This window comes from Astatotilapia calliptera, chromosome 3, assembly GCF_900246225.1.
Source record: "Astatotilapia calliptera chromosome 3, fAstCal1.2, whole genome shotgun sequence".
Lineage (NCBI taxonomy): Eukaryota > Metazoa > Chordata > Actinopteri > Cichliformes > Cichlidae > Astatotilapia > Astatotilapia calliptera.
The window spans coordinates 5824217-5840385 of NC_039304.1; the positions used below are offsets into that span (position 1 = coordinate 5824217).

At 40.8% G+C, this 16169-nt stretch overlaps 1 protein-coding gene across 5 annotated transcripts in view; it reads left to right on the forward strand.

The window, feature by feature from the left end:
• Positions 1-16169, forward strand: part of sorcs2 (sortilin-related VPS10 domain containing receptor 2) — a 367598-nt gene that overhangs the window by 305051 nt on the left and 46378 nt on the right. For all 5 annotated transcript variants that reach the window (XM_026160567.1, XM_026160560.1, XM_026160578.1 and 2 more), the window contains exon 8: positions 1967-2056. In XM_026160567.1, coding sequence (XP_026016352.1) covers positions 1967-2056 — 90 coding nt within the window. The remainder of the gene's footprint in view (positions 1-1966; positions 2057-16169) is intronic.

Genomic DNA, 16169 nt, shown 5'->3' on the forward strand with positions numbered 1-16169 from the left:
TGAAACGTTTCTTCCACTGAAAACGCTACGTCCAGATGAACAGAATCAACCTTTTGTGATCGACTTACCTGGATGATTGAGCATGCATCAAGTACAATACAATACAGTACGATACAAAGTGCTCTGACTGGTCACCTTTAATCTATGAGGTCCTAATTAGAATAATCTCAAACCTAACTGAATAACTATGTAGATTTGAAAGCGTCCAGAACAGCAAATAATGGAATACCTTTTGGAAAATTAGTTTTCAGAGCTCCACACTTTGAGAATTAATGTAAAAAGTGTGTTGTGGATTATGATACCTAAACACAAGTCTCTATACTGAGTACAGAAACTAAAACAAGGTACATATAGACAAAGAAAAAAAATGGAGGTGATGATAGACCAAATACATCTTGTCACTTGCATTGCCAGCTTTTCATGTGCTTTGTCAGTCTTTTTTTTATTTTTTCTCCTTTCAGTGTGCTGTTATGTGGTGAACATTTCCCGTGAGGTTTTCAGTTTTTTAAAGCCCTTCATTGTTCATTAAGTTCACCTGTTTGTTTTAACCCTTCCTTCAGTTGGTTGGTTGTTGTCTAGTAACTTCTTGTTCACATGTTCCTTACTGTGCTCTGTTCTTTTATTATGATTTTGGGTTTCATTTAGTTTGCTGGTTTCCTGTTTGTTATTTTAAGTGAAGGCGTTTTCAACAACTGGCAGCCTGCAGTCCTAATCCTTTCAGCTGCTGGGGGTTCACCCAAAACATTTCTTTCTGAAACTGACAAGTTTATTGATTTGCAATGAAGTACTGAACCTCTGACATTCAGCTATTCACACAAGTTTCACAAACACAAGAAACTCTGGCTCTTTGTATAAATTTTGTCCAAAAAAAAAAAAAAAAATCTTAATGGTATAAACAGATCTTCGGGGTACTTTTCCAACATTAAGGCACTACATAAATATGCAGAGTCAGAGCTGAGAATGCAGCTCTCATCCCACTCTGCCAGCCGTCCTTTAGAAAGTGATTCCTTTTGAAACCTCAGTCCATGACACTTTCTTCAGTAGCTCTCATTTTTTAAAAATGGCTTTTTTTGTTTGATCCCTCTGCAATGCTTATCATTAAAGAAAAGTGGAACTTACCTGCTCCTTTCAATCACAAGCAATGGCAATAATCACAGCTCAGTCTGAACTCAGATGACAGAGACTGACATCTCCATGAAGGGAAAAAAGGCAAAGTCAAAAATAGAAGCACTGAATGCAAAGTTATAAACCTTTCCTTTTTATTTTGACAAAAGAAAAAATGGGGTTTTTTTAACACAAAAAAAAAAAAGGAGTTTCAGTGCTGCTCACCTGTTTCAGAACATGGTTAACTCATTTCTGAGCCTGTCACTTGGGATATGACACATTCAGCTCTTGTTCCAATCCACTGTCAGTCACCAGTGCGGTCTCTTTTCTCCCAACTTCCTCTGCTAAACTGTAGAATCACCTGTTTGAGTATTCTGGTTCGTGCTATGTGAGCTTTTTCATCGTCTGAGCACTCAGCAGGACGACGGCATGATTCAGCCTTTTACCCATTTGTGAGTTGAATGCCAAGGTCTGTGCAATGCGCAGGAGTTTCTTTGCATTTACCTATCAGCACAGACTGAGTCACCGGCAACAGATGGTGAACTGTGCACCTCCACCTCCACAATTAGTCAGCTGGACATTTGCAGATGTTGAACATTTGATTGTTTTTCTGCAGGACAATATTTAAATGACTGGATGAATTCAGCCTTAATATGTCTCTTGATGCTGTGTCACTCAAATTGTTTTCTGTTTCACTCTTGCCTCGTTTTTAATCTCAGCGCATTCAGCAGCTTTCCCTTTAAAGTAATATACTTATGGGTTGTATGTCTATAAAAAATTTAAAACTGTTTGACTATATTATAACTGTAGAACTGTTAGACTGTTATTCATGCTGTTGCTGTTGTTTTTGCTTATTTCCCAGGTCACCACAGGCAATCGGACCAAGCACTATGTGTCCTACCGACGGAATGAATTTGTCCAGATGAGGTTTCCTAAGTATGCCTTACCAAAGGTAATGGACGAGAAAATTGGTGCATCTTTTGCTAATATTGATTTAAGGTTGACACAGTTTGCTCCCTGAAAGACTTCTCAGTCTGAATTATGCACGCATCCCTCAGGGATCAGTGTTTTGAACACTTTCATTTATAGTTGTTTAGCTAAGAATAATTACAAGAATTCAGTGGAATCAGATTTATTTTTACTTTTGACATTAAATGTGTAGGTTCTGTAAAGTCATTACTGATGAAACCCACACCATTAAGTGAACTGCAGTTTGTATTCTGATATTTGCACACACTTATGCTCACATTCCATGTGTGACCAGGTTCACAACAGTATTTCATGATACTCCATCGCTAGAGCCCCGCACTATTGTATCTTGTACAATATTTGAGGGACTAGCGTACACCATATATACCCGTGTATCAGCACACACGGTTACAACATTTACTTGGAAATGATGAATTTAAATAAGACAGTACCAGAAAAGTTTGGGATACTCACCTATGTGAGTTCATTAAATTAGACCAGACTGGCCTACCACTCCTTGTACACACCACATTACTTATACATATTTGCTGTGTGATTACTTGATTTACTGGTGAAGTGTAAAGTGTGTAAAAAGTGTAAAGTAAAGTGTGCGTGTTAGTCCCCATAGGGAAATAGTTCCTCTGCATTTAACCCATTCACCCAGTGAAGCAGTGGGCAGCCACCAATGCAGCGCCCGGGGAGCAGTGTGTAGGGACGGTACCTTGCTCAGGGGTACCTCAGGGTAGCCGTTCAGTGGAGTCGAACCTCCGACCTTCCGATCATGGGGCCACCGCTCTACCTACTGAGCTATCCCTGCCCTGGTGGAAGTACTCTTGAAGTACCCTTTCACATTACACATACGTTACTATGTTTTATCCTATAACTGAGGATTTGAAAACAGCCATGTGACTAACTAGGTCAGTCTCATTGACCTCATCTACTGCTTGGTAATCCTTTCACTATCAAAACACTATATGTGTGTATTTTTATTTTTTTTATATCTTAATGTATAATTTATGTTCAAGTCTGTATCATGCTGCGCTGCACTAAATTTCTAAGCTAATAATATTCTCACTGATGCCAGGAGTAGACAAGCAATGCATTTGAACCATCACATTCTTTGGATTTTTTGCTGAAATCCATTGTGTATCCTTGAAATAGAAAGTCCACAGTCCACAGACTGTTGCAGGTAACTGAGAATCATGGAAGGTCCATTATTTCAAAGTTCTGTTATTATCTGTTCAGACACAGGAAGGCATGCTAGAATGATATACTGTAAATGTGTCCCATTCCCCATACAAAGGGTTTAGTGTGAAATTTCATGTTCCTAACTCTATGGATTCAAAACTTTTAAAATCAAACCCCTTGTTCCAATATGTTCCACTTCTTTGTTGGTCTCAAGTGTTAGTACACTACCTGCACTCAAATTAATCCTGGAACTGCCCTGATACATGATAACCTCCATAAAATATTCACACCTCAGCATTGATCCAGCAGCATCTTATGTCACTCACATAGCCAGAGAGGATAAATGAGCTCCACTTCAATACAGGCCAGTATTGGAACCTTTGCTGTCAGCATCAGCTGCACAGGGAACCATTTTAGTGTGACACTTGCCAGAGTGCTATTGAACTCATCTGATTGCATGGTAAGCCTGAGGAAATCTTTCAAGATTTTTGTTTTTATTTATTTATTTTTCTTGGCTTTAAACTAAGCCCTTTTAGCCAGACACTGCGATCGTTAGTCTGTCACTGATAATCTTATGCAAGGTGTTTAGCAACACGAATACGTAAAATACTAACCCCACCACTTACAGAAATCTTATAACCTGAATTGTCTGGCTACTTCAGCACCAAGAGCTCCACAATTTCCGTGATCCTTAAGGTGAAAGGAATTGAATTACACAGACAAACACACATCTGGGGATCTGCTGTAATGGGAAGCCAGTGGATAAATTAGTTTGTGTGTAAGTATGTGTTTAGATAAAATATGCCCTAGTTACTCTCATGCTCATCGCTCCCTCTGTCTCTCTACATGTGTCCTCTTACTTGGGTGAGCAGATAGGTCACGCTTTGCGAAGCTTTTAGGTCGAGCGACATGGGGTGGGGTGTCAGGGCAAAGAAACAGAGACAGGCGAGAGGGATGGTGAGAGAGAGACTGAAGGGGGAAGATGAGGAGAAAGTGTGTGTGTGAGTAAGGGGTTCCATGTTTTTCCACTGTTAATAATTGAAAGGTTGGCAGATAAAAAATGCAGAGGCCATGAGAGAAAGCAGTTTTACTGTGTCCTGTGAGACCTGACCCAAGTGATGGATTAACCACACACCCACCCACACACACCCACACAGGTGTGAAATCACAAGTAATAATTGTTCCTTTTTGCTCTGCTTCCATCTCCTCTGGCCACTCGGAATGTGATCATGTTTCTGGGGTTTTTAACACTTTGTTTAACTATCAGTGTATCATTGACCAGACAGTGTCTTGTTGGTGCCTAGTAGGTCCTACGGAAGCAGTCTGCTGACTTGGGTGTGCATGGCTGCCAGTGGCACTGGGACACTAGTGTTTATTGATGATGTAACACAGGACAGAAGGAGCTGAGTGGATTCTGAAGTGTTCAGAGACAAACTGTCTGCTCAAATCCAGCTAAGTGCAGTCAAATTGATTGGGCAGTGTTTTATAATACAGATGGACAATGACCTAAAATATACGGCCAAAGCATCCCAGGAGTTTATTAAAGCAAAGAAGTGGAAATGTCTTGATTGGCTAGGTCAGTCACCCCATCTCAACCCAACTATGTATTTCACTTGTTGAAGACTAAACTTCTGACAGAAAGCAAAGAAAAGCGTCTGGACTTCTTTAAGTTGCTTGAAGACGTTTCACCTCTCATCCGAGAAGCTTCTTCAGTTCTGAGGTCAAATGGTGGAGAGTACCAGATATAAACCTAGTGGGAGTATCCCCCCACAGAGGGACAAAAGGACCCCCTGATGATCCTCTAATCGCCTGAGCCAAGGTGTGAAACTGGGTGTGGGTTCCAATCAGCCAGAGTTTCGGGTGTGTTCATTGTGAAACCTGGCCCCACCTTATCATGCGAATTCCTGAGATCAGCTGGCCCAGGATGTGAGTGGGCGTTAAGGCGTCTGGGGAGGGAACTCAAAACTGGATTATAGATGGCAGAGAGTTGGTGTCGTAAACCCCCGCCTCTGTTCAAAGATGGTCACTCACAGTGGACATAGATGGCTTCTTTCACTCCTCTTTCAAACCATCTGTCCTCTCTGTCCAAAATGTGAACATTGGCATCCTCAAAAGAGTGTCCTTTATCCTTAAGATGCAGATGGACTGCTGAGTCTTGTCCTGTGGAGGTGGCTCTTCTGTGTTGTGCCATGCGCTTGTGAAGTGGCTGTTTGGTCTCTCCAATGTAGAGGTCTGAGCATTCCTCGCTGCACTGTACAGCATACACCACATTGTTAAGTCTGTGTTTTGGCGTTTTGTCTTTCGGGTGAACCAGTTTTTGTCTGAGCGTGTTGCTGGGTCTGAAATGCACCGGGATGTCATGCTTGGAGAAAACTCTCCTGAGTTTTTCTGATACACCGGCTACATAGGGGATGACAATGTTGTTGCGCCTGTCTTTCTTATCCTCCCTCGCTGGTGTCTGATCTTCTTTTCAGTGCCTCTTTGCTGACTCACCACTACATATTTCAAATACAACGAAGGCTTTTACAGACAAAAACATGGCTGTGCCATGGGCTCCCCCGTGTCACCTATTGTAGCCAACCTTTACATGGAGGAAGTGGAAAGGAAGGCTCTTGGCTCTTTCAAAGGAAGAGTACCCAGCCACTGATACAGATATGTAGACGACACCTGGGTCAAAATCAAGACACAAGAAGTGGAATCCTTCACTGTGCACATTAACGCTGTGGATAAAAACATCAAGTTCACCAGGGAAGACACAAAGGACGACTGTTTGCCTTTCCTGGACTGCGCCATGCACATTGAAGAGAACGGCAACCTCAACATCGAAGTTTACCGGAAGCCCACACACACGGACCAGTACCTCCTCTTTGACTCCCATCACCCTCTGGAACACAAACTTGGAGTAATTAGGACCCTACACCACTGTGCAGAACATGTTCCCTCTAAGCCGGAAGGAAAAAAGAAGGAACACACACATGTAAAGGAAGCACTCAAAACGTGCAGCTATCCTAAATGGGCGTTCTTAAAGTCAGCAAAGAGGCACAGAAAAGAAGATCAGACACCAGCGAGGGAAGATAAGAAGGACAGACGCAACAACATTGTCATCCCCTATGTAGCCGGTGTATCAGAAAAACTCAGGAGAGTTTTCTCCAAGCATGACATCCCAGTGTATTTCAGACCCAGCAACACACTCAGACAGAAACTGGTTCACCCGAAAGACAAAACTCGAAAACACAGACTTAACAATGTGGTGTATGCTGTACAACGCAGCGAGGAATGCTCAGACCTCTACATTGGAGAGGCCAAACAGCCACTTCACAAGCGCATGGCACAACACAGAAGAGCCACCTCCACAGGACAAGACTCAGCAGTCCATCTGCATCTTAAGGATAAAGGACACTCTTTCGAGGATGCCAATGTTCACATTTTGGACAGAGAGGACAGATGGTTTGAAAGAGGAGTGAAAGAAGCCATCTATGTCCACTGTGAGTGACCATCTTTGAACAGAGGCGGGGGTTTACGACACCAACTCTCTGCCATCTATAATCCAGTTTTGAGTTCCCTCCCCAGACGCCTTAACGCCCACTCACATCCTGGGCCAGCTGATCTCAGGAATTCGCATGATAAGGTGGGGCCAGGTTTCACAATGAACACACCCGAAACTCTGGCTGATTGGGACCCACACCCATTTTCACACCTTGGCTCAGGCGATTAGAGGATCATCAGGGAGTCCTTTTGTCCCTCTGTGGGGGGAAACTCCCACTAGGTTTATATCTGGGACTCTCCACCATTTGACCTCAGAACTGAAGAAGCTTCTCGGATGAGAGGTGAAACGTCTTCAAGTAACTTAAAGAAGTCCAGACGCTTTTCTTTGCAAGCTCCTTTGACTACGATGACCTGGATGACTGAGAACCTTCACAGACATTCTGACAAAGGCCAACAAACAAAGAGCAACTGAAACTAGCTGCAGTAAAGGCCTGGCAGAACATAAAAAAGGAGGAAACCCAGCATCTGGTGATGTCCATGAGTTTAAGAGTTCACGCTGTTGTTGCCAGCATAGGGTTTTCTAGACAAATAAACTGGACAAATAAATAACTGTCATTTATTTGTCCAGTTACTTTTGAGCCCCTGAAATGAAGGGATATTGTTAAAAATGCTTTAGTTCATCACATTTTTAATATTTTTGTTCAGTTGTTTGGTTAAAATTCATTGTGCTAATATACAGAACCAAAATTAGAAAAATGTTGGCTCTGTCCAAATATTTATGGGCCTAACTGTATGTATATACACATTAGTTGCAATGACACACTTTCTATTTTTAAAAAAAACAAAACAAAACCAAAAACACAAAAAAACCCTGTGTTATTTGAATCCACAAGCCAGTAAAGACTTACGAGACAACAGATACCCATCTGAATGAATAGAGGCATGCAGCTACAGCACAATAAGTTTCTCTAAAGCAGAATTTCTGAAGAGTGATAAAGCAGTAAAATGAGGCTTTATTTTTATGTGCAGCCAATTTCATAGGAGAAAGACAGGCTGTAGGGTGTATGTAAGTGGCAAAATCAAAGATTTTTTTACTTTAATCTCAAAATAAAAATAAAAACAACTAAATGAGGTAATAGCTGTAGGGCATACTGTAGATGACGGAACTGAATATTTGGTTTTATTAAATGCCTCATTTTACCAGAAAACAGATGTTTTCTGTTGAACATGTCAGGCTTTTGATATAAGTAGATGTATTAAGGTTACTTAAAATGACTGAATGTCTGTCTCTCTGTGTTAGCCCTGCGACAGATTGGCGACCTGTCCAGGGTGTACTCTGCCTCTTGCCCTATGATAGCTGGGAAAGTCTGCAGCCCTCATGACCCTGAACTGGATAGGTGGAAGGGAATGGATGCATAAATGTTAAAAAAAACAAAAAAAACCACAAAAAAAACAACAACTTTATTTAAACTTTCTGGACTTGCATGTGTAATAGTTATACATATGCAAGAGAATTCTCTCCCCAACTGGTCACAGCAGATGGCCGCCCCTCCCTGAGCCTGGTTCTGCTGGAGATTTATTCCTGTAAAAAGGGAGTTTTTCTTTCCCACTGTCGCCAAAGTGCTTGCTCATAGGGGGTCATGTGATTGCTGGGTTTTTCTCTGTATGTATTTTTGTAGGGTCTACCTTACAACATAAAGCGCCTTGAGACAACTGTTGTTGTGATTTGGTGCTGTAGAAATAAAATTGAAATTGAAGAATTTGTCAACAAACAACACTCTCCATTTGCCTTAATTGGTGACATGTTGAGTCAGAGATTATTTGTGTGCAAGGAGTGTTTTTCCAGAACCACCCATTCCAAACACAAGGTCAGCTGTGGGCTAAACGTCCTCGTGCTGCTGCTCCATTATTCCAGTTTTTCTTCTTGTAAATTTCTAACAACACGACTGGAAAGTAATCCTAAAAGGAATCTCATTATAAGATACATGAATAGTTTATTATGACTCTAATGTCTTTAGATATGAGAGACTTAAAGTCTGTTAAATGGGATGTATAATGTTATGTGCACATTAAGCATTTTAGCATCTCCTAGTGGTTAGCTTGGAGACTACCGTCAAGTGAATTTTTCTGTGGCTTGGCTTGTGCATAATTCTTTATTTTCATTGAGCATATTTCTGTTTTGTATTTTTGTAGTTTCACAAGCTCTGGGAAAGCACTGTAAGATGTACATTGGTGAAGACAAACAAGTAAACAGCCCTCAACTTTACTTCCACATCTGACTCATCATTTAACGCTTTCAGTGCCTGCTGCATATGTTTAGCTATCTGTCACTTCGTGCAACAGAACCACGCACGCAGGGGACAGAATAGGATGTATAAGAATCCTATGTGCATCTGTATTACCAGGTACAAGCTGAGTTGAATAAAATGAAAATCCAAACAATCTCAGGAGCTGTCAATGACATTGTGAAGCCAGAAGTCCAAAGAAACACTTGTGGCTGTCAATACCACATTTCAGGATTGCAAGGGTGTGTTCTGCTGCAGAGGCAGAATGTTGCAGTGAAGAAGCAGTACATAATAAATGTGAAATAAAAATAATATCTTAAAAAATAATCTGACTTTTTCACATCAGGACAACAGTCAAAACTCTGTGACCCATGACAGCTAATTTTTCAGTATTTAGAAATAAAAGCTTGACCTGTAAGCATTTTGAGTGAGTGCTTATAATTACTAAGAGAATTGATTTTATCTTTAAGAGGTATGTGTAAGACAGCTGGATGAGATCTTAAAGCAGTTAAATCTTTTAGAAAGCTGAAATGTGTGGGCCGACTGTATCAAAGACCTCTTTACTGAATTCAGTAATGTCCACGGGGCATGATGGGGATTTTAATGTGATTAATGTGATCTGTTAGAGTGTGAAAGGAAATGAGCTCAAAGCTGCTGAGAGAGGGTGAGCCCACTGAAGAGGCTATTATGTCCCAGCTGACTGCCGGGGGAAATCTGGCATCAGATGTTGTCCTTTTTTTTTCTTTTTTTTTTCCCCATTAATTAAATGAGCAAGACGTTCCTCGCACCATTCTGACCAAGGCTCAGTGATGTTACTGTAGGAAATGGGACAGTGATGGAGTATAATCTGTCAGAAAGATGTCTGAAATAATTGTACATGAGCCACCGGCAGGAGTATTGAGAACGGGCATAAGTAATAGAAGTTTATAAATCTCCTTCACATGTCAACCAAGCATTTGCTTTTAGCACGTGGCCTGAAATTCAATTTAAGACACTTGTGTTTTCAATTCAGTTTCCACCCTGATGGCCAGCAGGGTGCCAGTGGAAACTGTGGTACTGTTGGTCAAAGAGAAAGGAACAAGCTGAGGTGTTAGATGAGGTGAGAGGAGGGATTGTGTCTCAGCATCCGCTGACCCCACTCTGTGATTGTATGTGACCACTACGCTTCTGAGCGTATGCCTAGCTGCAGGGTGGCTGTAGCTCAGGAAGTACAGCAGGCCATGCCAAGTATTCTTGTGCAAGATACTAACCCCAAGTTGCTCTCCGATCCATCCATTGGAGTATGAATGTTAGCTAGGAGGCACTAAAAGCTTAGAAGAAAGTGAATGTGGGACGTTGTATAGAGCGCTTTGATTACTCTGGGAGAATAGCAAAGCGCTATATAAGAATCAGTCCATAGCTGCTTGGTTTTATTCAACTGTGGCCATGGCAGTAATTGAAACACCTGAATTCAATTATTTGGATATTTGAGTGAATCCTTTAGTGTACTTCATCACAATGGTAACCATTTAGAGCTCCTGTTGTATGTTTCTGAATGGCTGCCTGAAAAGGTAAGACAGGGAAAAAAAAAAAATCAAGGAATGAAGTATTTGGTAACATGACCAACATGGTTGTCCTGCCTTTGTAAGACTTCTCAGCTATTGTTCTCAGTGATCCATGTAGACACTGTGGTCACAGGCTTGTACACCAATCATGGCTACATGATTATAAGTGATTACTGTTAAACCTTTTTCTCTTACTATACTTTTACTATATAGACTGTAAACATCAACGTATGGAAACAAAACTTTTAGGAGGCACGGCTGAAGCAAGGCAGTCAGAGCACACAATGTATAAGTCACTGTGAAAATCCAAAACAAAGGATTGTTAGGATATGCAAGGGTGAGATGATTGATGGTCAGTCTTGTACGTATGCCTTTAATAGTGAATGTTGTCTGATAACATTATTAAAACCTGCTGTCTCTTTCACCTAAATGTAAAACAAGATGTACGAAAACATCTTTCACTTTCACAATTTCCTCATTTTATTTTATGCCGCCTTCTGCTAGTGTGTACAATTTAAAGTCAGGGGATCCTTATTTTCACTCATTCTTGTGGTTTGTTTTTGCTCCACACAGGATTGGTAGATTTTTCAGGATGTGCACCCAGACAGTTTCCTTTCATGTGTAAATATAAATTGAGCTTTACATTCTGCACCGTCTCATTATAGTGTTCTGCCTTTGCCTTTCTAGTGTTATTAGCACTGTGCTGAGTTTGGATCAAGTACACAGTGAAATACACCGCTGTGAAAGAATATTTTCCCTCTTCCTTCCTTTCATATTTATTACTCTAAAATGTTCAGATCATCAAATGAACTTTAATATTATAGCGTATGGCAGATTTAATTTCATGAAAATCTTCAGGTATTTTACTAGCTTAGAGTAAAGAGGTTTTACTGTATATATTAAGCAAATGGGGCTGTTTTTTTTTTTTTTTTTGTTGTTTTTTTTTTTTTTTTTTTTTTTTTTTTTTTTTTTTTTTACACATGGGAGTGTATGAGTACAAGCCTCAAGTGGGAACCTGAGAAACTATCAGTTCTGTAATTGCTTCATTTTTCAGCACTAGTGGTTGCCACTTCAAGAGTTTCACCCACCACAAGGGACCAGAATCTGCCAATTTCCAGAATTCTTGATCGTTGACTGGCAGATCAGCCTCACGCAATCAGGCAGGCAAATCAAGCATGTGAGTGTGGAAAGGACACTCACAGCCACATGGTAACCCACTAAGGCTACATCCACACTAGCCCAGATAGATTTGAAAACAGCGTTTTCGTCTGAAAACGGTACACGTCCACACTAGTGTTTTCAATCATTTTCACAGAGTTGTGTGTCCACATTGAAACGACCAAAAACGCTTTTGGGCTTTTTTTTGTTCACCAATTCTGCTTTTTGTTTTTGTGTTAAAAATTAAAAGACAATTAAGATTGCATGTATCCTTGTTACAATAAGGATTTATTGATGAAAAAAAATGTGGGACATACAGTGGGGCAAAAAAGTATTTAGTCAGCCACCGATTGTGCAAGTTCCCCCACTTAAAATGATGACAGAGGTCAGTAATTTGCACCAGAGGTACACTTCAACTGTGAGAGACAGAATGTGGAAAAAAAAAATCCATGAATTCACATGGTAGAATTTGTAAAGAATTTATTCGTAAATCAGGGTGGAAAATAAGTATTTGGTCAATAACAAAAATACAACTCAATACTTTGTAACATAACCTTTGTTGGCAATAACAGAGGTCAAACGTTTACTATAGGTCTTTACCAGGTTTGCACACACAGTAGCTGGTATTTTGGCCCATTCCTCCATGCAGATCTTCTCGAGAGCAGTGATGTTTTGGGGCTGTCGCCGAGCAACACGGACTTTCAACTCCCGCCACAGATTTTCTATGGGGTTGAGGTCTGGAGACTGGCTAGGCCACTCCAGGACTTTCAAATGCTTCTTACGGAGCCACTCCTTTGTTGCCCGGGCGGTGTGTTTTGGATCATTGTCATGTTGGAAGACCCAGCCTCGTTTCATCTTCAAAGTTCTCACTGATGGAAGGAGGTTTTGGCTCAAAATCTCACGATACGTGGCCCCATTCATTCTGTCCTTAACACGGATCAGTCGTCCTGTCCCCTTGGCAGAAAAACAGCCCCATAGCATGATGTTTCCACCCCCATGCTTCACAGTAGGTATGGTGTTCTTGGGATGCAACTCAGTATTCTTCTTCCTCCAAACACGACGAGTTGAGTTTATACCAAAAAGTTCTACTTTGGTTTCATCTGACCACATGACATTCTCCCAATCCTCTGCTGTATCATCCATGTGCTCTCTGGCAAACTTCAGACGGGCCTGGACATGCACTGGCTTCAGCAGCGGAACACGTCTGGCACTGCGGGATTTGATTCCCTGCCGTTGTAGTGTGTTACTGATGGTGACCTTTGTTACTTTGGTCCCAGCTCTCTGCAGGTCATTCACCAGGTCCCCCCGTGTGGTTCTGGGATCTTTGCTCACCGTTCTCATGATCATTTTGACCCCACGGGATGAGATCTTGCGTGGAGCCCCAGATCGAGGGAGATTATCAGTGGTCTTGTATGTCTTCCATTTTCTGATGATTGCTCCCACAGTTGATTTTTTTCACACCAAGCTGCTTGCCTATTGTAGATTCACTCTTCCCAGTCTGGTGCAGGTCTACAATACTTTTCCTGGTGTCCTTCGAAAGCTCTTTGGTCTTGGCCATGGCGGAGTTTGGAGTCTGAATGTTTGAGGCTGTGGACAGGTGTCTTTTATACAGATGATGAGTTCAAACAGGTGCCATTCATACAGGTAACGAGTGGGGGACAGAAAAGCTTCTTACAGAAGACGTTACAGGTCTGTGAGAGCCAGAGATTTTCCTTGTTTGAGGTGACCAAATACTTATTTTCCACCCTGATTTACGAATAAATTCTTTACAAATCCTACCATGTGAATTCATGGATTTTTTTTTTCACATTCTGTCTCTCACAGTTGAAGTGTACCTCTGGTGCAAATTACTGACCTCTGTCATCATTTTAAGTGGGGGAACTTGCACAATCGGTGGCTGACTAAATACTTTTTTGCCCCACTGTAGTATCTCAGGCCATTAAATATGGTCATGTGTTTCCCTTTTTAATAACCCTTACCTATATTGAGACAACAGTGCTTTTTTCCATCTTTATCACATCCGATTCCTGAGTTGAGTCACAGGATATTCTTTTCCTTCCTACTCTGTTTGGCCACTAAATTGAGGTCTTCCACCCAAGCATTTCCATGAATACTGTCTGCATATATTTACATTGTCACCCCAACAGTCCTTGGTGTTGGTGTATGATTGTTTTTTTTCTTCTTTTTGTGTTGTTTTTTTAGTCCCTCTGGTAGGTGGAGGACTATCTCTGAATGTTAAAAAGGCATCTGAAGCTAAAGTTTAGACATTTTTCAGTTCCAACTCCTCCCAAGCTCCATACTGCTGCCTCAGATGAACTGTCAGCCAAAAACAGGCTGCAGCGCAGGGCTTTAATGGAGGACTGGAATAAAGAAGAAAGAAAGAAAAGGTATATGGAGTTGAAGATGCAAGGAGAAGTAAATGAGGTGGAATATTTGTGTTTGAACTGAAACATGATGGTGTCATTATGAAGACTGCTCATTTATTTTTTCATTTAGAGGCAGTGTTGCATGGTAATGTGTTATACAGGAATGACAATATATCTGCCTGGAACGTGCAGCATAACAAACGATGTTCTACTTTCATCATATAATAGTTATATTCTTTGATGGTTTGTGGTTGAGTGTTGGCAACTTGATTTGCTGATTAGGCATTTTGACATTGTTTTATGGTTAAATGTTTAACTTACTGATTGCCATTGTCACAGTCTTGTGTAATTTGAGCAGCAGTCTTGCATGTTAATGCATGAGCAGTGCCAGAAGTCTGTAGATGTTAATAAAGACTAATTTGTTTTGAGTTAGCAGACACTGGCAGGAATAAGAATGACCACAAAAACAAACTTAACTGAGCTGAAAAAGCATATAAGACAGTCCAGAAGAACTCAAAGTCCAATAGACAAATGAAACAGAAATCCAGACGAGGACTGTGAGGCAAAGCCAGGACTAAAAAGGACACGGGGAAGTAACTGGGGACAGGTGGAACCAGCAGAGATGGGCTGTATACAGAAAAAGTGAAGTTACAGTTGAATATTTAGGTATTGTGCCGTTTGATGTTGCACTTCGTAGATAGTCCCTGTCCAACTAACATACAGCCAATTTCACACAGACACCAATCTTATGTGTCTCAAAAAAGAGCTTGTACTTTGCTGTATGCCTCATTAATTTAGAGTTGGAATGAGTTGCCTGTTTAATAAGGGACGTTAGACCAGATTAATCTGTCTCGTGCTGCCTGTTTGATATTCTTTAATAAATGCTGATAGACTCTTTCTGTACATCTTCACCTCTTTGCACTCCTTCCCGGCTGAAGAATTGTAAAATATTACTTTTGTATTTGTCACCCAAATATTTTCCATTTGCTGACAATGAAAATTGCTGGAGGAATTTCTTTCAGAGCCATTTATCAAGCAAAAGTAGGAAAACATTATGACAACCCCTCAAGACACAAAAGTTTGTGTTGTCGGGTTCAAAAAGTAAAAGTACTCCTGCAGAAAAATATTCCCCATTAGTCACATTAGTCTATTTGCAGAAGTTTGAAACTGAGCCCATTTTAAATACTTTATATTCTCTTTAAGCTTCAGTAGGGTAGGACTATTTAGCTCAGAAAAAGACCTAAATCTTAATTTTAAAAAGAATAAATGTATTTCTAACATTTTTAAAATCACATCTGAATTAATAGGTTTAAGCATTGTGTGACATTGATAAGTGTGAATATGGAATTATAAACAAATACAAGATGTTGTATTTGGAAACCACCTTATTTGTTTAAATTGACTGTTTTATAAAGAAGGATTTAGCAGGAGCTGATGGTTTCCCTGCACCATCAAGGCTTTTCTTGCTGATGTGCCTTTCACACTACTCCCAACTCATCTTCATCACACATGTTGACCAAGATGGTTAGTACAAAGAAAGCTGAGGTATCAGTGTGTGCTTGTTTAATTGCTAGTCCTAGTTCTGTTCTGGCAACTGATCTCAGAACAGTGAAAGCAGAGGCATCATCTCAGTTTCCCATTAATTCCCCATCAAAGAGGGGAATTGATCAGAGATTTGTCCACCATGCACACACCATGCACAAACAGCCACAGTTTGCATTTGAACTTGAAAAGTTAAAGCCATTCTTAACGGGATATGGACACGCACCTGAATCTGGCCAAAAGCAGAGTCGAGACTGCTTGCACTGTCAATAGTCAACTGCAGCCACAAGTTGGCGGATGATCTGATATCCTCGTGTTGGTGTTGTTCCCAGACCATCATGAAAATGTTGTTCCAGGTTCAACATTGCAAGTGACCAATCACATTGTTGTGACATTATTCCTTTGCGCGCCAAGCCATTCGTGCATTTATGAAATTCCAATGTTGCAAGGACAATATCAATTCTGTTTCCTGTTTATTAAAGGGTTACAGTTAGGGTTAGGGTCAGGGTCTGTTGATCGGCGGACAG